This window comes from Aotus nancymaae, unplaced genomic scaffold, assembly GCF_030222135.1.
Source record: "Aotus nancymaae isolate 86718 unplaced genomic scaffold, 86718_ANA_hifiasm-v0.15.2.pri h1tg000012l, whole genome shotgun sequence".
NCBI classification, from domain to species: domain Eukaryota; kingdom Metazoa; phylum Chordata; class Mammalia; order Primates; family Aotidae; genus Aotus; species Aotus nancymaae.
This window is the reverse complement of record NW_026988423.1, coordinates 47,404,690-47,426,008: the sequence shown is the minus strand read 5'-3', so window position 1 is coordinate 47,426,008 and position 21,319 is coordinate 47,404,690. Positions and strand designations below refer to the sequence as shown.

General features: G+C 56.5%; 1 protein-coding gene across 2 annotated transcripts; it reads left to right on the top strand.

The window, feature by feature from the left end:
* The first annotated feature begins 1,735 nt into the window (after positions 1-1,735).
* Positions 1,736-21,080, top strand: LAT2 (linker for activation of T cells family member 2). 2 transcript variants are annotated; one of them, XM_012449063.2, is made up of 13 exons: positions 1,736-2,133; positions 6,167-6,289; positions 7,136-7,175; positions 10,949-10,992; positions 11,153-11,201; positions 11,412-11,449; positions 11,745-11,780; positions 11,865-11,895; positions 12,371-12,426; positions 14,396-14,455; positions 14,682-14,858; positions 15,457-15,575; positions 19,878-21,080. In XM_012449063.2, exons 2-12 carry the CDS (start codon positions 6,196-6,198, stop codon positions 15,558-15,560), a joined length of 729 nt encoding a protein of 242 aa, XP_012304486.2. In that variant the 5' UTR covers positions 1,736-2,133; positions 6,167-6,195; the 3' UTR covers positions 15,561-15,575; positions 19,878-21,080. The 2 variants fall into 2 exon arrangements, with proteins under 2 accessions (XP_012304486.2, XP_012304487.2); XM_012449064.2 differs by lacking the exon at positions 11,865-11,895 and having other exon boundaries at positions 11,745-11,760.
* Positions 21,081-21,319: the final 239 nt, after the last annotated feature.

Below are 21,319 nucleotides of genomic sequence, written 5' to 3'. Positions count from 1 at the left end.
GGCTGAGGCAGGAGGAGAGCTTAAGGCCAGGAGTTCAAGACCAGCCTGGGCAACATAGTGAGACCCTGTCTCTACAAAAAATACAAAAATTAGCTGGGCGTGGTGGCACATGCCTGGGGTTCCAGCAAACTCAGGAGGCTGAGGTGGGAGAATCCTTTCAGCCTGGGAGGTGGAGGTTTCAGTGAGCCAAGATCGCACCACTGCACTCCAGCCTGAGTAACCGGGTGAGACCCCGTCTCGAAAAAGGACAGCAGGTAACCCCTGTCCGGGTGCATAGTCTGGGGCTGGAGGGAAACTGAGGCAGGCTTGTTCCCATTCTGTGAAGAGGAGCCAGGCAGGGGGTCCCAGCGAGGAAGCCAGGCTTTGGGGTCTGGGTTCAAATCCAGCTTCACCTCTGGACCAAGTGAGAACCTATCTCAAAAAAAAAAAGCGGGCAGAGAATAGAGACAGAGTGTCAAACAGCAAGAGTCCCAGAGGACAAAATAGACACAGAGGCAAAGGACTCGGGACACAGTTGGGCGGGGCAGGGACAGAGAGACCCCTGCAGAAACTACAAGATCAGGGCAGACGGGACAAGTGATCAAAGACAGGTGGAGGAGTGGACGGAGAGGCAGCGGAAGGCTGGGAGGAGGCAGGACAGCCCTGCTCCTCCGCAGCCCCTGGGGCCTCACCCCACTGCACAGATGAGGCTCCCGGCATCAAGGGGCGTGGAGAACAGGCTGACAGCACAGGCAGAGGGACCACTGCCCACTCCCGCCCAGCACCGTCCCTGTGTCCAGCCCTGGGGCAGATGCCGTGCTGCTCTTCACACAGACGTGAGAACTGAATGAGACGGTCCCCTGCAGAGCCCAGGACGCCCTGGCACCTGAGGTCAATAAAGCCACATTCTGCAAGTTGGTGGACTGCCTTGCTCTACTGACCATTAAACAGCTGCCCAAGGCCATCGAGGTATTAATTAATTATTATTATTATTTTAAAATTGTTAGTTGGTTTGTTTTGTTTGAGATGGAGTCTCACTCTGTTGTCCAGGCTGGAGTGCGATGGTGCGATCTCGGCTCACTGCAACCTCCACTTCCTGGGCTCAAGTGATTCTCCTGCCTCAGCCTCCCGAGTAGCTGTGACTACAGGCTCACCCAACCATGCCCAGCTAATTGTTTTTGTATTTTTAGTAGAGAGGTTTCACCACGTTGTATATTTAGTAGAGGGATTTCATCACATTTGTAAAGCTGGTCTCGAACTTCTAACCTCAGGTGATCTGCCTACCTTGGCCTCCCAAGGTGCTGGGATTGCAGGCATGAGCCACCGTGGCCGGCCTAGTGTGTGTGTCTTTTCAGCGTGTGTGTGTCTCCATGTCTGCCATCTGCAGAAGCGCCTCAGTTTCAGTCTCTTGCTTCCTGTCTGTTGGAGTGTATCCCTCCTCCTCTCTGTGTGACTTATGTTTCTGTGTGTGTTAGTGTGTGTCCGTATTTTCCTGTTCTCTTGTGTCTCTCTGCTCTGTCTCTTGTTTTTGTTTTTTCTTGGGAGGGAGTTTCACTCCTGTCACCCAGGCTGGAATGCAGTGGCGTGATCTCAGCTCACGGCAACCTCAGCCTCCCAATTCCCTCCTGAGTAGCTGGGATTACAGGTGCCTGCCACCACGCCCGGCTGATTTTATATTTTCACTAGAGACGAGGTTTCACCACGTTGGCCAGGCTGGTCTCGAACTCCTGACCTCAGGTGATCCACCCCGCTCAGCCTCTCACAGTGCTGGGATTACAGGCGTGAGCCACCGCCGGGCCCTGTCGCTTATCTTCTCTCTCTCCCTCTCACTTGGTTTCTCTTTTCTCTCTCTGTCCTCTCTCCCTCCCTCTCTGTCTCTCTCTCACCCCACCTCTTTCTCCCCTCTTCTCTCTCTCCCACCCTCTTTCTCTTTCCTCTGTCTCTTCTCTCTCTCTCTCGCCCGCTTCCCCCCACCTTCACCCTCCCCGTTCATAGCTGAGCCTGTCCGGCAGAGCAGCGGATGTGCGGATGATTCAGTGGCTGGCAGAAACCCCGCCCTGTCCGCCCGGCCAGTGTCAGTGGTGTTGACATCGGCTCAAGCAGGTGTGCGGGCTCAGGATGGGGCGGCCGCGGTGAGGAGCCCTGGACTCTCAGGTAAGCCTTTCCCAGGGGTGCCTGCATCCTCAGGCTGTCCCCCATCCCCCAGGAGCTCCTGGCCCCACTGGGTGGGGCGGGAGGTGGCCTGGATGCCTAGCGCCCCCTCCCGAGGCCCCCACTCCCGCCCTGGCACCAGGCCCTGCGGCATTTCAGGGGTCAGCTTGTTTCTGTGGTTCTGGCCACTCTCCTGCCCTCGCCTTCGCGTGTCCAGCCTGCACAGCCTTGGGACATCCCACGGCAGTCCCCTCACTGTCAGAGACTGAGGGCAGGTGAGGGCCAAAGCAGCGGCTGGCCTGGCCTGGGAGCCTCGGTTTCCTCATCCGCGAAATGGGACTGTTACCCCTACACAGGTCAGGGGAAAACGGTGAGATTACAGGCCAGGGCCCGCGTCCTGCTCCAGGTCAGGTGGAAACCCCCTCCCCTGCCTCCCCACCCAGCCCCCTACCTGGCCCTCAGCTCTGCCCCTGGGACCAGGGCTGCTCAGGCCCCTGCTGCACCCTCCCCTCTCTCCCTCCCAGCCAACCTCATTTGAAGCCCAGTGTTATTTGGAAAAGGCAACAGGACCAGCCCGGCACAGTGGCTCACAGCTGTCATCCCAGCACTTTGGGAGGCCGAGGGGGGAGGATCCCTTGAGGTCAGGAGCTGGAGACCAGCCTGGGCAACACAGTGAGACCCCCATCTCTTAAAAACAAAATCAAAAAAACTCAATACAATTAAAAACTAAACAACAAAAAGAAACAGCCCCCAGAGAAGAGCCCAGTGGTTAAAGCTGTCCAGGGCTTCAAGCCAGGCCGCCCCTCCCCCACCCCAGTGTCCCCAACCGCTGGGAGGACAGGCAGGGTGGTCTCGGGGTGGCCTTCCGGGAGGGGGGTCCAGCCCAGCCCCGAGAGCTTCCCCGAAGCCGGCTCTGTGCAATCTTTGTTCATATGAAAAGTGCCCACTTCCCTTTAGTGCTATTTTGGCCTCTGCAGAACCGTGGTCTGCGGTGATCCCCGCTCCCCACCCCACCCAGCCCTGCCGGCCCCTGGGGGCCTCCGAGGGCCCACCCTCCACTACCTCCGTCTCACCCCACCTGCTTTCAGAACCCGGACAGGAGAGTAAGAGTGAGAGTGAGATAGAGACACTCAGAGAGGGAGGCAGAGACAGAGAGACAGCACAGAATTCATTCAGTCTGGGGGCAGACACACGACTGTTAAATTTTGTTTTTTTGTTTTTAGAGATAGGGTCTTGCTGTGTGGCCCAGGCTGGAGTGCACTGGTGCAATCTCGGCTCACTGCAACCTCCACCTCCCGGGTTCAAGTAATTCTTCTGCCTCAGCCTCCCAAATAGCTGGAACTATAGGCGTGCACCACCACGCCTGGCTAATTTTTGTATTTTTAGTAGAAACAGCGTTTCACCATGTTGGCCAGGCTGGTCTCCAATTTCTGACCTCAAGTGATCCTCCTGCCTCAGCCTCCCAAAGTGTTGGGATTACAGGTGTGAGCCCCCGTACCCAGCCTGACCCCATTTTATGGATGAGAAACCTGAGGCTGGGGGGCTCCAGGCACAGGCAAGATCTGTTCCCATGAGTCCTCCCCCAAGACAAGGTGCTGCAACCTCACAAGCCTGGGATGAACCTGGGCCATGCTGGAGGGGTTGGGGGCGCGCCCTGGGTTGGGGGCACTGAGGCAGGTTGAGGTTTGGGGAGGGAGAAGGGCAGTGCCCAGGCAGGCCCTGGGGAGGAGAGAGCGGAGCTTCCTTGGACCACCTCCCGGGGTGACCTGGGTCGTGCCAGTCACACGGCTGGGAAATTCACTTGTTCCCACTGACTCACTTGGCTTTTGCGGGGAGGCCCGGTGGCTTCTCTGTGATGGGCCCCTGATGGTGGCTCAGGGTCATACGGAGATTCTGACTCATCTTTCTGCAGGGATTTGGGAAGTTCAGGGAGGTCCTGAGGCTCGTCCAAGGCCACACAGCTTTCAAGCCGGACAGCCCAGGTCCTGGTGGGCCTCGGGGAACCCAAGGCAGGAGGTAGGCAGCCTGGAGCTCCTCCTCCTTTTTTTTTTCCCTTTTTTTTTTTGAGATGGAGTCTCGATCCTGTCACCCAGGCTGGAGTGCAGTGGCGCAATCTCGGCTCACTGCAACCTCTGCCTCCTGGGTTCAAGTGATTCTCCTGCCTCAGCCTCCCGAGTAGCTGGGATTACAGGTGCCCCCACCACACCTGGCTATTTGTTGTATTTTTAGTAGAGATGGGGTTTCACCAAGATGGTCTGGAACTCCTGACTTGGTGATCTGCCCACCTCGGCCTCCCAAAGTGGTGGGATTACAGGCGTGAGCCACCTCACCCGGCGGGAACTCCTCCTTTTAAGTCCTGTTTACTGCTCCCAGCCTCATCTTCCCCAGCTGTGGGATGGGCAGAAGCCCTCACTGGTGGCCAGGACGGGAAGAGCATAGTGGAAGCAGGGTGGACACTTGGGAGTGTTGGCTCCACAAATGCCTGCCATGCCCAGCCCCTTCAGAGACCCCCGCCACCCTCAACTCTGTCCCTGGCCATCTCCAGGTGACCAGGTCTCCTTATTATTTTTTGAAATAAAGTTTCCTCTATTGCCCAGGCTAGAGTGCAGTGGCACGATCACAGCTCACCGCAGCCTCAACCTCCCTGGGCTCAAGCGATCCTCCCTGCCTCAGCCTCCCAAAGTGCTGGGATTACAGGCGTGAGCCACTCCGCCCAGCCTGGGGCTGTTTATGGTTGCAACAGTTCTTGGAAGCCACTCAAGAGGGCCGCGCTTCCATCCACCAGGCCACGGTGTGTGGTGTGCATTTTGTCTTTGCTGAGGCCTGGTCATCACGCCATGGTTTCAAGGCTGGGACCAGCCACAGACCAAGAAGCCGGCCAGGTGCCAGCCGGGGATTCAGGGCCCCCTCCCCCTGAACGTCGAGTCTCCAGCCCAGCCCTGGCATCCCAGCTTATCCCCTCCAGACACGTGCAGCACGGCCCTAGGGCCTCATCCCTCTGCGAATCAACTTTCTTTTTTTTTTTGAGAAGGAGTCTCGCACTGTCGCCCAGGCTGTAGTGCAGTGGCATGATCTCAGCTCCCTGCAATCTCCGCCTCCTGGGTTCAAGCAATTCTCCTGCCTCAGCCTCCTGAGAAGCTGAGACTACCGGCGTCCGCCACCATGCTCCAACAATTTTTTTGTATTTTTAGTAGAGACAGGGTTTCACCATGTTGGCCAGGATGGTCTCCATCTCCTGACCCTGTGATCCACCCACCTCAGCCTCCCACAGTGCTGGGATTATAGGTGTGAGCCAGTGCGCCCAGCCTACCTTTCTCCACCTCATGCTCTTGGGCCACCTCCTCCAAGAAGCCTTCCCTGACTCCCCTCCTCCCAGCTCTCACCACAGGCAGAATCTGGGCTTGCAGTTGTTTCAGGAATGGAAGTCCCATTCCCAGGTCCTGGGTGGACCTCAGGGGGACCCCCAGGCAGGAGGTGGGCAGAGAGGAGCCCTGAGTTGCCCTGGGATGGGCGGGGGCTTCCGGGTGCTTCTGTATGGGTGGTGGCCACAGACTGTGACTGTCACCTCCAGGAGCCACGGTGGGTTTACTAGAGCCAGCAAATGTGATGGGCAGAGCCAGGGTTTGGGGCAGGATGCTACGGCCTGAATCCTATCTTTCCACTTAGCAGATGTGAGCTCTCTGGCCTCAGTTTCTCAATTTGTGAAAGGCGGTGAACCTCACTTTCCAAGGGCGGTTGTCTGGATTAAGCGAGGCTGTGTGTAGGGCTTTGGGCTTGCATGTGGGGGTATCTTGTGGGCCCTCAGAACCTTCCAGCATTTATCAAGGGTGATGCTGGGCCACGAGGCAGACATGTTGCTTTGGGGTCCTGTGGGGTGAACAAGACTGGTTCTGTCCTTGCCCAGTGCAGGAGCCAGGAGGGGAGGTGGCGTTTCTGCAGCCTGGACTCAGCTATGTGACTGTTCCGGCACAGTGGGGGCATGGGGTGGCATTCCTGAAAAAGGGTCCCCTTGCTCACGGGCACCCCCCCATCTCAGAACCACAGGAGGTGACACCAGGAGCCAGCATGAGCTCAGGGACTGAACTGCTGTGGCCCGGGGCAGCACTGCTGGTGCTGCTGGCGGTGGCGGCCAGCCTGTGTGTGCGCTGCTCACGTCCAGGTAGGCGGGGGGTGCGGGGGCGTGATGGAGAGAAGCGTGGGCGGTGCATCCCAGAGACCCCGTCAGCCCAGACCTGGCTGTGGTCAGAAAGGGCAGATGACCCTCCTGAGGCGACCCCTGAACCCGTAAACTGCCCCCTGAAGACAATGGTCACATGCACCTGGGGCTTTGGTTTTGCTGGGTCAGCTGCAATGTCTTGGGCCAGAGAAATTGCCCCAGACAAAGGAGGGGAGACGGGGCTGCCTGTGGCATCCACTTTTCCAACCTCTCCTCTTCTAAAATACTCTGAGCAAATACTTTTTTTTTAAGATGGGGTTTCACCATGTTGGCCAGGCTAGTCTTGAACTCCTGACCTCAGGTGATCCACCTGCCTCCGCCTCCCAAAGTGCTGGGATTACATGCATGAGCCACCGCGCCTAACCGTTTTTTTTTTTGGAGACAGAGTCTTGCTCTGTAGCCCAGGCTGGAGTGCAGTGGCACTCTCAGCTCACTGCAACCTCCAACTCCTGGGTTCAAGCAGTTCTCCTGCCTCAGCCTCCCGAGTAGCTGGTATTAGAGGCACCCGCCACCACGCCCAGCTAATTTCTGTGTTTTTGGTAGAGATGGGGTTTCGCCATGTTGGCCAGGCTGGTCTCAAACGGCTGACCTCAGGTGATCCTCCCACCTTGGACTCCCAAAGTGCTGGGGCCGCCACATCTGGCCCCAAATATTCTTTAATATCAGGCGGCTGGTGATGATTGACAACTTGGCCCCAAGTGCTGCTGGGAGACAAGACACGGCGGGGAGTATCTGACCTCAGTTCGCAGCTGCTCCTGGACCCTTGCTAATCCTGGCTTGTTTTTGCAGGTGCAAAGAGGTCAGAGAAAATCTACCAGCAGAGAAGTCTGTGAGTTGCCTCAATGTCCCTAGCCTGGTGTATTCATGTACCCTGGGCATGGGTGTCCTCAAGGGAATTCCTGGCACCCCGTCCTTCACCCCTTCACTCACACCTCTGTGCCAGTCTCTAGCCAGTCCCTAGGCATCAGAGAAGGGAGAGGAAGTGCCCAGACGCTCTCCAGGCCCTGCTGCAGCTTGGGTTGGGGGGCTTTGGGAGGCAGCGATGCCTGGGCTGTGGGGCCAGCCGCTGTTCAGCTTGCCTGTGAAGCCCTCTAGCAGTCCAGGCATCCGGCCGGGCGTGGTGGCTCACCTGTAATCCCAGCACTTTGGGAGGCTGAGGTGGTAGATCACCTGAGGTCAGGAGTTCGAGACCAGCCTGGACAACATGGTCAGACCCCGTCTCTACTAAAAATACAAAAATTAGTCAGGTTTGGTGGTGGGTGCTTGTACTCCCAGCTGCTTGGGAGGCTGAAGTAGGAAGATCACTTGAACCCGGGAGGTGGAGGTTGCAGTGAACTGAGATCGCGCCACTGCACTCCAACCTGGGTAAAAGAGTGAGACTCCATCTCAGAAAAAAAAAGAAAAATATAGAAAAATATAGAAAAAAAATTAGAAGTCCAGCACCTGTGTCCTCAGCCTTCCTTCCTTTGACCCCAGTACCCCAGGGCTACTGCCAGGGGGCAGACGGAGGATCTGCTCTCCCTGTGGAATGTGGGAGACAGAGACCCCGGCACAGAGCGAAATGTGAATGTTGTTGGAGACCTCCCCGGAAAAAGCTGTCGGAGCTCAGGGGAGAATGTGGGCAAGTCCCTCAGGGACCAGGGAAGGACTGTGAGAAAGACAGATGCAGGAAAGGGCAGTGGGTTAGATGCTGTGGACCAGGGGCTGAGGTTGAAACCCAACACAACCCGGGCACAGGGGCAGTGGCCACGGGTGTCCTTGGATTAAGAGAATGATTTACTGCCCAGGCAAGGTGGCTCATGCCTATAATCTTAGCACTTTGGGAGGCCGAGGCGATCGAATCACCTGAGGTTGGGAGTTCGAGACTAGCCTGACCAACATGGAGAAACCCCATCTCTACTAAAAATACAAAAATTATCTGTGTGTGGTTGCGCATGCCTGTAACCTCAGCTACTTGGGAGGCTGAGGCAGGAGAATCGCTTGAACCCGGGAGGTGGAGTTTTGGTGAGCCGAGATCATACCACTGCACTCCAGCCTGAGCAACAAGAGTGAAACTCCGTCTCAAAAAAAAAAAAAAAAGAATGATTGACTGCAGGCTCAGAGAACCTGGAGGTCCACATGCACCCCTGAGCAGTCACTCATGACCCACCACGCATACACGCACGCACACACATCCTTCCTCATTTCCTTTTGCAACTGAAAAACCACAGTGAGATTTGAAAATAGCATCTTCCCAGCCTTGCTGACCGTGGGCCAAGCCTAGACCTTTCTGCGTCTTTCTGGCCACGTGGTTTCTGGCCTGCCTGCAACCTCCCCCAGCGTCCCCCATGCCCTTGACTCCTCCGACACGTCCCCTCTCCCCTCTTCCCTCAGGCCCTGCCCACCCCTGGCTGCATGATTGATCTCAGAGCCGCAGATGGTCAAGGCCAGACCACCACAGGTCCCCATGTGGGAGGTGGCGGGGGGCGCTGCTTGGCCCCCTCCCTGGAAGGCCTTTGCCTGTCTCTCCATCTGTTACCTCGGTTTGGTTCGGTCCCACCGGCCTGCGTGAAGTGACTGCCGTGAGCACAGGCCCAGCTCCTGGGTTGCTTCTTCCGGGAAGCCACGTCTGACTCTCTCCTGTGGATTTAGGGTATCTCTCCTAAAGGAGGCCACCATGAGCCCCAGTCCTCCAGGAGCTCCTGGAAGGTTGGGCCAGGTACCCATTTTGATTCAGAGAAAGAGCCCCAAAACCTGCTTTATTTTATTTTGTGATTGAGTCTTGCTCTGTTGCCCAGGCTGGAGTGCAGTGGCATGATCTTGACTCACTGCAACCTCCGTCTCCCAGGTTCAAGCAATTTTCTGCCTCAGCCCCCCAGGCATCTGGAATTACAGGCGTGCACCACCACGCCTGGCTAATATATATATTTTTATTTTTAGTAGAGACAGGGTTTCACCATCTTGGCCAGGCTGGTCTTGAACTCCTGACCTCGTGATCCACCCATTTCAGCCTCCCAAAGTGCTGGGATTACAGGCGTGAGCCACCGCGCCTGGCCAAAACCTGCTTTAATAATGACTGAATCCACTCCATCACCTGTAATGGTGGCTTCTATTTTTTAAGAGTGCCTCATGATCCAAGATGGCAGCTGGGGCACCAGCCCTCATCTCTGCATTCCCAGCAGTGGGAAATAAGAAGGAACAAGGATACAAAGGGTGTCTCCCAGTTGCCAGTGCCCCCCTTTAAAAAGATGTATTGGAAATGTCAACAACCTTGGCTTGAATCTCATTGACCAGAGCTTAATCCGTGGCCACGCTTTGGTGCAAGGAAGGCTAGGGATAGTCTTTTAATTAATTAATTTATTTATTTATTTACTTTGAGATGGAGTCTCATTCTCTCTGTTGTTCAGGTTGGAGTGCCATAGAACAATCTCGACTCACTGCAACCTCTGCCTACCTCAAGCGATTCTCCTGTCTCAGCCTCCGGAGTATCTGGGATTACAGGCACACGCCACCACACCTGGTTAATTTTTTGCATTTTCAGTAGAGATGGGGTTTCACCATGTTGGCCAGGCTGGTCTCAAACTCCAGACCTCAAGTGATCCGCCCACTTTGGCCCGTCTCTCAATGTGCTGGGATTACAGGTGTAAGGCACCGCACCGGCCAGGATAGCCTTTTACATGAGCACAGGCTGTCTAAATAAAAATCAAAGTTTCTTCTGAAAGCAAGAAGGGAAATCAGGTGACGACTGGGCACTTAGCTGTGTCTGCTAAGCCTTGAACTTGTCTTGCCAGTTATTTGGAAGTAAATGGTGGGTTTGAATGTCCCCAGAGCATGTGCTGTTTTTTTTGAGATGGAGTCTCACTGTGTTGCCCAGGCTGCAGTGGCATGATCTTGGCTCACTGCACCCTCCGCCTCCTGGGTTCAAGTGATTCTCCTGCCTCAGCCTTCTGAGTAACTGAGATTACAGGCACCCACCATGCCTGGCTAATTTTTTTTATATTTTTAGTAGAGATGGGGCTTCCCCATGTTGGCCAGGTTGGTTTCGAACTCCTGACCTCAAGTGATCCACCTGCCTCGGCCTCCTAAAGTGCTGGGATTACAGGTGTGAGCCACCATGCCCAGCCACGTGTGCTATTTTAAGGAATTAAAAACACTCCCTGGCACCAGCAGGTGGGAGGCAGCCTCTTTGTCACTCCTGGCTGAAATAATTTACCCCAAGTCACTGCTGGGCCCCTGAGCAGGTCTTTATTCACCTTCATGCCCCAGGATCTCAGGGCTGCCTCCCCAGCCCTGTCCACAGATCCCTCTGACCATCTCCAGGGGCCTGGGACCCCCCAGCAGGCCCTGTTGAGGACATGTTGGGGATGGGGCTGCTGAGAGCGGGGCTCCAGCCCAGGGCCCTGTGTGAGCAGTGGGCACGGACCCCGTGTGCAGAGGGACCAGAGAATTGGGGTGGCAGGGGGAGCTGAGAGTCTGAGGCTTGAAAGGGCAGCAGTTCCTCCCCACTGTCGCCCGGGTCCGACCCTCTGCTCTCCCTCCTTGTCCCCACCCATCTCTCCTGTCCCTGTGTCCCCGGGCTCTGGGAGGCCAGGCCCAGGCTCAGCACAGCCCTTGTGTTTCCAGGCGTGAGGACCAGCAGAGCTTTATGGGGTCCCAGACCTACTCCTGTAAGTCTCCAAGGGTCCCGGGCTGGGCTCTGGGTTGGGGGTGTCCTTGTTAAGTTCTCTCAGTCCCCATTGCCCTGACACCGTGGCCAGGCCTGATGTGGGAGGGGGAGCGATGGAGTGAGGGGCTGGGCTAGCCTGGGGGACTTCTTGTCCTTCGCAGTGGTCGGGCAGGCATGGCCAGGACCCCTGGCGGACACAGCACCTGCAAGGTAGGTCACAGCCCCCAGGAAGTGACAAGGAAGGTAGGTCCTGGAGGTCCCCACGTGGTGAACCCAGGCCAAGACCTCCCTCCCTCCCTCCCCCAGCCCCAGATCCCCAGGGCTCAATATGATGGCCCCACTAGGGGTATGCGGGGGATGTGTCCTGGGCGGCCTCTCCCCTACAGTCCCTCCTTCAACCCCCCCTCCCCCTCCCTGCAGGAAGGACAAGCTGCTGCACTTCTCCCCCAGCCTGGAGGGTGAGTGGCACAGGGCAGGGACAGGGACAGGCCTAGCCAAGCTGGGACTAATGCCAACACCTGGGGGGACAGGGGAGGCCTCCCCAGCAGAGACACAGGCTGGGCAGGAAAGGCTCCTGGAATCGGCCTGGCCCAGAGAGAGTGCGCACCCGCACATGCCCGACAGAGGGGACAGGGAGCATGGCAAAGGCTCAGACCCAGGAAACACCTTGCTCCACCTTGGGCTGTGGAGCCCGAGCTGGGTGGAAAGCCGGGCAGGGGAGCAGGCGATGATTTGGGCCTTTCCTTCTTCCAGATCCAGCATCTCCCAGGTACCAGAACTTCAGCAAAGGTAGGTGGGCTCCTGGGGAGAGGGGGAGGCCATGGTGGGGCTGCAGCCCAGGGGCTCAGGCCTGATTCTCGCCTCCTCCCGCAGGAAGCAGACACGGGTTGGAGGACGTCTACGTGTGAGTGGCCCCAGCTGCCCGCACGGCCCTGGGCTTCCTGGTCTAGGAACCACCTCTGGCACTAGAACTCCCAGGTTCCCCTCCTTCTCCTGGCAGGCAGGCCTTGGGTGGCCCTGTTGACTCTCAGGTGATCCTGGCTTTGTGGGACCGGACTCAGCCATGCTCTGGGACACGGGGTGTGTGGGGTGGGGGATGGAGACTCATTCAGCATCACCCAGTCAAAGACAAGCGACAAGACACCCAGGACCCCTCAGTGTGTTGCATCATCTCACAGATGGGCAAACCACGTGGGCTGGCCTAAGGTCGCACAGCAAGGTGGCTCACGCCTGTAGTCCTAGCACTTTGGGAGGGACCCGAGTCCCCACGGCCCCCAAGAAGAGCAACGGTGGGAGCAGCCCTGGCCTCACTGCCCTGAGGCCTCCCGCCCCACCCTCCAGCCTGTCGAGAAACCTGTGCTGTCTGTTCTCTTGGCCAGAGACCCCATTGCCATGGAGTATTACAACTGGGGGCGGTTCTCAAAGCCCCCCGAAGGTGAGGTGGACAAAGCCGGAGGCGGGGGAGGAAGTGATGTGGGAGCTCGGGGCAGAAGCCACATTCCAGGCAGGAGAGGAGGCTGGGCTTGGGTTCGGGTGAATTGGCAGAGAAGGGTGGGTGGACAGGAGGAGGCCGTCGCTGCAGGCAGGGGCCCAGGATGGCCAGGGGGCGGGCAGGTCAGTGCAGAAGCTGTGGGCACAGGGTGTCGGAGAGAGTGGGCCACAGGGGCAGGGAACTAGAGGGCTGGCTCGGGGAGGTCAGGGGAGACCAGCCCCCGTCAGCAAGGACTGAGCATCTGATGAGCCCAGAGGTACCAGGAACAGTGATCCCCGCAGGCCGAGAACACCAGAGCCTTGGGCCCTGAATGCTTTTGCTTTATAGAAAGGCCAACTGACAGGCCGGGCATGGTGGCTCACGCCTATAACCCCAGCCCTTTGGGAGGCCGAGGTGGGTGGATCATTTGAGGTCCGGAGTTCGAGACCAGCCTGGCCAACATGGTGAAACCCTGTCTCTACAAAAATACAAAAAATTTAGCTGGACATGGTGGTGTGGCACATGCCTGTCATCCCAGCTTCTCGGGAGGCTGAGACAGGAGACTTGCTTGAACCCAAGAGGTGGAGGTTACAGTGAGCTGAGTTATGCCACTGCACTCCAGCCTGGGTGACAGAGCAAGACTTCAGCTCGATAAAAAAAAAGAAAAGAAAAAAAAGGGCAACAGGAGTAAGTGTGGGCGGTGCGTGCCGAGAAGTGCAGGGGCCTGGGCTTGAGTCCAGCTCCCTGGCCGGGCTCCCACCTGGGCCATGCCGGTGTAGGTGTTCGGGGGTCCTCTTCTGCACCCACCACTGCCACCTCCACTTCTTTTTCATTTGAGATGGAGTCTCCCTCTGTCGCCCAGGCTGGAGTGCAGTGGCGCAATCCTGGCTCACTGAAACCTCTGCCTCCCGGGTTCAAGCGATTCTCCTGCCTCAGCCTCCCAAGTGACTGGGATTACAGGCACACACCACCACACCTGGCTAATTTTTTGTATTTTTAGTAGGGATGGGGTTTCACCATGTTGACCAGGCTGCTCTCAAACTCCTCACCTCAGGTGATCCTCCTGCCTCAGCCTCCCAAAGTGCTGGGATTACAGGTGTGAGCCCTGCCGGCAGTGCTCATTTCTTAGGACCCCGTCATCACTGATGGACATCAGGCAGGGCATTGGTCAGAGCCCAGCTTCCCCATCACAGGGCCAAGATGGGGTGCCAGGCTTGGAGACGCCACACTCGGCCTGGGTCCCCAAACAAAGCATCCCCAGCCCGCCCTGCCCTATCTGGAAGAGTCCAGCCTCCTCCCGGCAGTGGCTCTAGGGAGAGCTCCTGATTGCCCCATAGAGATGAGCCTCTGAGCTGCCCCGCATCGTGGGCCTGAATTGCAAACCTCTCCCCAATGCATTTGGAGGGGCTCTTAGGAGACAGAGAAGGATGCCTGGCACAGTGACTCCTCATGCCTGTAACCACAGCACTTTGGGAAGATCGCTTGAGCTTAGGGGCTCTAGACCAGCCTGGGCAACACAGTGAGATACTCGCTCTACAAAAAATTTTTTAAACTTAGCTGGGCGTGGTGGTGCATGCCTGTAGTCCTGGCTACTCAGGAGGGTGAGGGGTGGGAGGATCGCTTGAGCCAGGAATTGGAGGCTGCAGTGAGCTATGACTTTGCCAGTGCTCTCCAGCCTGGGTGACAGAGCGAGAGACTCTCCACAAGAAAAAAAAAAGACAGAAAAAGAGCTCAGGGCTCAGGGAAGAGCCTGCGGGGTGCCAGGCCAGCGCCCATTAGGAAGCTCTTCCAGAAGGCTTGAGGTCCCTCGGGTACCCAGAGATCTGGGGCTTGGTGGGAGAGGTCGTCTGCAAAGGGAGGGCAGGACAGAGGAGGACGAGCCAGGCCTTTCAGAGTCTGCACAGACCCATGCCCACTCCCCTCTCTCCTGCAGATGATGATGCCAATTCCTATGAGAATGTGCTCATCTGCAAGCAGAAAACGACAGAGCCAGGTAAGACCGCCCAGCCATGCTGGGGCCAGGAGCAGCAGACCCCTCGGCCAGGTGCCCCTGCACTCCCCACTGATCAAAGGCTGCCCCACCTTGAAGCCTGAAGGCTCTCAGATCCCCGGGTGTCTTTGGGTAGAGCCTTGCCCCCAGCATCCTCAGAGGAGGCTCCATCGGCTCCTGGCACCTCAGTGGGACTGAGCTGAAGGGGTCCTATCCTCCCTCTCTGCAGGTGCCCAACAGGAGGGCACAGGTGGCCTCTGCGGAGAACACAGTCCCTCGCCAGCTCTGAAGACTGGCCCCACCTCCAGTCCCTGTCCCTCTGTGCCCCTGGAAGATGATGAGGAATCCGAGGATTATCAGAACTCAGCATCCATCCGTCAGTGGCGAGAGTCCAGGAGGGCCATGGGTAGGTGGCCGGCCCACTTAGGGCAGGCTTGAGGGACTGGCCTGGAGGGGCGGGGCTGAGAGTGGGCTTTCCTCCAGCCAGTCCAGCTGACCCCGCAGTGACGCCTGGGATGCAGGAGCAGCTGCAGAGACCTTGAGCCACAAATGATGGCCCTCAGCAGCTGCCCTGGCCTCCAGGGTGGGGTCAGGTCCTCCCAGGCAGGGCGCCTCCTCAGAGGAGGCTTCATCGGCTCCTGGAACCTCAGTGGGACTGGGCCAAGGGGTCCTATCCTCCCTCTCTGCAGGGAGGACCCCATCATCACTGGGGGCTGGAGTCTCCCTGTTGCTCAGGCTGGAGTGCAGTGGCACGATCTCGGCTCACTGCAACCTCCGCCAGCTGCATGCATGGAGTAATGCGTTCACCTTCTCCCAGAGCAGGACGATCTCTGGCAAATCCGAGACGGAACAGACACACACCGCCAGGACCTGTCTGGCGTGGCATTCCCCACAGGCTGTATTGTGGAGTCTGGGGGGTCTGAGCCCAGCACCCCAGTTGGGGGAACAGTCATGGGTGTGTCCACGTGAACCACTCGATGACCTGTCTGCCCACTGGTTTGCAGGGCAAGTCCAGAGAGAAGCATCCCCTGGCCTGGCTGGAAGCCCAGACGAGGAGGATGGGGAACCGGATTACGTGAACGGGGAGGTGTCAGTCTCAGAAGCCTAGGACAGACCAAGGAAGGTAGGCCCCTGCTCTCCAGCTGCTGTGGGCCGAGGGTTAGAGGTCTTCCAGGCTGCAGGACCCCAATCCAAGGGAACAGCCGAGTGTGTGGGTAGAGGGGCCATGGTGGGGGCTGCGGAGTGCACCCATGGGTGCTCCCAGGGGGTAGCTTGGCGACTCTGCTCCTCTGTTCTGGGTCTCCCTCGGAAGGGAGCCCCTCCCCTGCCATTCCTACCTGGCTTTAGTCTTGCCCAGAGTCCATGGGACTAGGAGAATACAGCAGCGGCAAGCCTGCTGAGGTGACACTGACTGTGGCCATGGGCGTCAGGTGGGGAATTCTGATGACTTGAGGGGAAAGGAACGGGCGCCGGGTGGGTCTCCCAGCTCCACCACCTCCTCCTAGCTTCAACCTTGCACCAAGTGACGACCTCCTAGAACCCAGTTCCTCACTTGGTGCCCCTCCTTTTTTTTTCCTTTCTGAGATGGAGTCTCCCTCTGTCACCCAGGCTGGAGTGCAGTGGTGCAATCTCAGCTCAGTGCAACCTCCGCCTCCCAGGTTCAAGCGATTCTGCTGCCTCAGCCTCCTGAGTAGCTGGGACTACAGGTGCACACCACTACGCCCGGCTAACTTTTGTATTTTTAGTAGACATGGTTTCACCATATTGTTCAGGCTGGTCTCAAATTCCCGACCTCAGGTGATTCGCCCACCTCGGCCTCCCAAAGTACTAGGATTACAAGCATGAGCCACTGGGCCCGGCCAGTGCCCACCTCTTAGACAAGACGTCGCACATATGGTAGGGTGCTGTGGCTCACACCTATAATCCCAGCATTTTTGGAGGCTGAGGCGGGCGATCACCTGAGGTCAGGAGTTCAAGACCAGCCTGGCCAACATGGAGAAACCCTGTCTCTACTAAAAATACAAAATTAGCCAGGTGTGTTTGTGCATGCCTGTAATCCCAGCTACTAAGGAAGCTGAGGCAGGAGAATCGCTTGAACCTGGGAAGCAGAGGTTGCAGTGAGCCCAAATCGCACCACTGTCCTCCAACCTGGGTGACAGAGCGAGATGCCGTCTTAATAAATTTAAAAAAAAAAAAACCAGACAAGACATGGCACACAAAGTCACCAGGTCAGTGCTGGAAATGGGCAGGAGGTGGGGCACTGGGAGAGGTGACAGTGGTGGAGAGGCACCTAGGAGCCGCCACAGGCCAGTGAGATGGTGTCATGCTAACCGCTCACACATACACCACTTCTTGGCACCCAAAGCCACAGAGCAGTTAAACCACCTGCCCAAGGTCACATTGTGGGGTAAGGGGAGGAGGAGACGGAAGCCCCTGTGGTCAGACATCAAAGCCCAGGCTGTCTTCTGCTTGGGAAGCAGGATAAACCCCAGGGGGCCTTGAAGGCTGCCCAAAGTCCCCATCTGGGAGACACAGGCCATCGTCTGAGTGGGCAGGCTGGAGGGTTGAAACCACAGGGAACCTGGGTGGTCAGGAGTCTGCCCCAGAGGCAGGTGCAGGAGTGTGAACCCAGTGTGCAGGGCCCCATGTCATTCATTCAACCAGTATCCAACGGACCCCTGTCCTGCTCTAGGCGCTGGGGACACCGATATAAACGAAGAACAGGAAACCCCTGGCTCCTTAGAACTTACATTCTCGTGGGAGAGAGAAAACAGATAGGGCTGCACACACTGGTCATGCCTATAATCCCAGCACTGTGGGAGGCCGAGGTGGGAGTATCCTTTGAGCCTCTGAGTTTGAGGCCAGCCTGGGCAACATAGCAAGACCTCTGTCTCTACAAAATCTTTTTTTCTTTTTTGAGACAGAGTCTCACTCTGTCACTCAGGCTGGTATGCACTGGCACAACCTCAGCTCACTACAACCTCCGTCTCCTGTGTTCAACCAACTCTCCTGCCTCAGCCTCCCGAGTAGCTGGGATTACAGGTGTGCACCACCAGGCCCGGCCTCTACAAAAACTTAAAATTAGCCAGGTGTGATGGTACGTGCCGTAGACTCCCACTGTTTTGGGAGGTGAGGTGGGAAGATCACTTGAGCCAGGGAGGTCAAGGTTGCAATGAGCCATGGTCACTGCAGTGAGCTGTGCTTGCATGTGGGTAACAGAGCAATACCCTGTCTCAAAAACACAAAACACTTAAAAATTAGCTGGGCATAGCGCTGTGTGCCTGTAGTCCTAGCTACTTGGGAGGCTGAGGCAGGAGGATCGCTTGAGCCCAGGAGATCAAGGCTACGGTAAGCTACGATTGTACCACTGTACTCCAGCCAGGATGACAGAGTGAGACCCTGTCAAAAAAACAAAAAAGAAAACAAAAAACAGGTAAGACAGGGCATGTCCACTGGTGGTAGGTCCGGCAGAGATAAATCAAGCAGGGAAGGGGGTAGGAAGTAGTGTGGGGCTGTGGGCAATATGGGGTGTTGCAATTTAAGGAGGCCAGGGAAACCTTTCGGAGCTCCCTTCCTCACCCCGTAGGGGGGAAGGACATCCAGGCAGAGGGGACAACTGAGGCCCCAGGGTGGAGTGAGCCCCAAGGGTCTGAGCAAAGCCAGGGGATGGGAAGGCGCAGGTGAGGGGAGACTAGTGGAGGTGGAGGCCGGAGGTGGGGGTGCTGACCAGGCAGGGACAGCACTTGGGGTTTTACTGCATGAGATGGGAGGGAGGGAGGCAGATAGGTGGTTTTTTTGTTTGTTTTTTGAGATAGAGTTTTGCTCCTGCCAGGCTGGAGTACAGTGGTGCAATTCAGCTCACTGCAATCTCCACCTCCCAGGTTCAAGTGATTCTCCTGCCTCAGCCTCCCAAGTAGCTGGGATTACAGGCGCCTGCCACCATGCCCAGCTAATTTTATTTTGTATTTTTTTAAGACAGAGTGTCACTCTGTCACCCAGCCTGGAGTGCAGTGGCGAGAGATGATGGGGTTTTACCATGTTGGCCAGGCTGGTCTCGAACTCCCGAACTCAAGTGATCCACCTGCGTTGGCCTTCCAAAGTGCTAGGATTACAGGCGTGAGCCACTGTGCCAGGCCACTGTATTTTTAGTAGAGATCAGGTTTCACATTAGCCAGGCTGGTCTTGAACTCCTGACCTCAGGTGATCCACCCACTTCAGCCTCCCAAAGTGCTGGGATTACAGGTGTAAATCACCACGCCTTGCTGGTTTTCTTTTTCTTTTTTGAGAGACAAGGTATTGCTGTTGCCTGGCTGATCTTGAACTCCTGGGCGCAAGCAATCTTCTGGCCTCAGCCTCCCAAAGTGCTGGGATTACAGGTGTGAGACACTATGCCCAGCCAATGGGAAGGTTTTGGACAGAAGACCAGCTGGATGTTTTTAATTCAATTTCTCTGGCTTTTGGGCAAATGGGTACTGGGACAGTGGAGACAGGAAGTCCAGGAAGGACCCAGGCACTGGTGCCATCTGTGCCAGGGGTGGCAGCAGTAGAGACAGGGGTGAGCAACATGGCGAAATGCCATCTCTACAAAATATACAAAAATTTGCCAGGTGTGGTGGCACACACATGTAGTCCTAGCTACCTGGAGGTGAGGTGGGAGTCTAGCTTGAGCCTAGGAGGGTGAGCTACAGTAAGCTGTGACTGCGGCACTACACTCCAGCCTGGGCAATAGAACAAGACCCTATCTTGAAACAAAAACAAACAAAAAAAGAGGCCAGGCACGGTGGCTCAGGCCTGTAATTCCACCACTTTGGGAGGCTGAGGTGGACAGATCACCTGAGGTCAGGAGTTCGAGACCAGCCTGGCTAACATGGTGAAACCCCGTCTCTACTAAAAATATAAAAATTAGCCAGGTGTGCTGGCACATACCTGTAGTCCCAGCTACTTGGGAGGCTGAGGCAGGAGAATCACTTGAACCCGGAGAGGGGAGGTTGCAGTGAGCTGAGATCGCGCCATTGCACTCCAGCCTGGGCAACAAGAGCAAAACGGAAGGAAGGAAGAAGGAAGGAAGGGAAGGGAAGGAAGGGAAGGAAGGGAGGGAAGGAAAGGAGGGAGGGAAGGAAAGGAGGGAGGGAGGGAGGGAGGCCAGGCGCAGTGGCTCACACCCGTAATCCCAGCTGTTAGGGAGGCAGAGGCAGGAGGACAGCTTGAGCCCAGGAGTTCAAGACCTGCCTTGGCAATATAGTGAGACCCTGTTCTCCACAAAAATGAAATAAATAAGTATAAAAAAGAAAAGAAAAGAAACCCAGTGATTGATGGATGGGTTCTGTTCTCAGCCAGCAGACAGGCTCAATGCTGTCCCCAAACCAGTGGCTCTGGTTCTCAGAACAAAATACTGATCAAGACAAACCTTTCCTCTTCACTTAAGGAGCCAAGGCGAAGAGCCCAGGGGACCACTGTGCTCCCGGACCTGTCGCTGCCTTCCGAGGACCATTTCCCAGAGCTACTCAACTTTCAAGCCCACTGCAATCACAGCTCCTGGAAGGAGCACCAGCCACCCTGAGGACCACCTGGCCATGGACACGCAGCCCGGGAAAGGGCAGTTACTCGTGGGACCTGCAACCCTGCCACCAAGCCGTCTCCTGATCCGGGCTTTGCGGGGCGGGCACCTGGTGCCGAGGGTAACCTGGCTCCGGGTGTGGACAGATGGATGCCCAGGATTTAGGATAAGCTGTCACCCTGTCCCTGTAACCAAAACCATTCTCCAACACTGGTATCTGTGTCCTTTTGTTGCTATGAATTTGGATTCCTAATTGCTATTGTTGGTTGCTGGGGTTTTTAAGGATAAGCTTGGACAGTTAACTTATAGAGGGGGAGCCATATTTAATATTCTGGATTGACAGATTTCTGCCTTGTCTCTTAGAAAGCATTACATGTGCTGGGCACGGTGGCTCACGCCTGTAATCCCAGCACTTTGGGAGGCCGAGGCGGGTGGATCACGACGTCAAGACATCGAGACCATCCTCGTCAACATGGTGAAACCCCGTCTCTACTAAAAATACAAAAAATTAGCTGGGCGTGGTGGCGCGTGCCTGTAATCCCAGCTACTCAGGAGGCTGAGGCAGGAGAATTGCCTGAACCCAGGAGGCAGAGGTTGCGGTGAGCCGAGATCGCGCCATTGCACTCCAGCCTGGGTAACAAGAGCGAAACTCCAACTCAAAAAAAAAAAAGCAAGCATTACATGTAGTTGATTTCACCATCCTGCGTAGGCAGGGCCCTGGCTGTTTCCCTAGTGGGGACCTCCCCTTCCTCTGGGCCTCAGTTCACTTAGGAAGAAATGAGGCTGTTGCCATCTTTATGAACTTCCAGTGGAAATGTCACCTGCTACGGACAACAGTACAAGTTAGAGTCTAGAGAAGCGCTGACCAGAACGGAGCGGAGTAGGGCCTCGCCACGGCCCCCAATCCTCCTCTGCTCCAGGGCTGGCCTCTGCGGAGCTGATTGGACAGTGATGTGACTGTTTCATGGGAAGAGTGTGGGCCCGAAGGGACCTTCTGAGTCAGAAATGCTGCCAGAAAAAGTGTCTCCTCCAACCGAAACATCTCAATAAAACCATTTTAGTTTAAAAGCCGTAATTATCCCATGTCTGCTTTCCCCTGCTTCAGGTAAAAAAACCTTTTAAGGGGCCGGGTGCGGTGACTCACACCTGGAATCCCAGCATTTTGGGAGGCCGAGGTGGGAGAATTCTTTGAGCCTAGGAGTTCAAGACCAGCCTGGGCAACATAGCAAGATCCATCTGTTTAAAAAAATACAAAAATTAGTCGGGCTTGGTAGTGCATGCCTGCAGTCTGTCCAAGCTACCTGGAAGGC

What these genes read in the sequence shown, in the direction of transcription:
- LAT2 (XM_012449063.2), top strand. Translation starts at nt 6,196, where the DNA reads ATGAGCTCAGGGACTGAACTGCTGTGGCCCGGGGCAGCACTGCTGGTG. An exon ending in CTTCTCCCCCAGCCTGGAGG is followed by an intron (nt 11,450 to 11,744) that starts GTGAGTGGCACA and finishes TCCTTCTTCCAG; the next exon opens with ATCCAGCATCTCCCAGGTAC. An exon ending in AGAGTCCAGGAGGGCCATGG is followed by an intron (nt 14,859 to 15,456) that starts GTAGGTGGCCGG and finishes ACTGGTTTGCAG; the next exon opens with GGCAAGTCCAGAGAGAAGCA.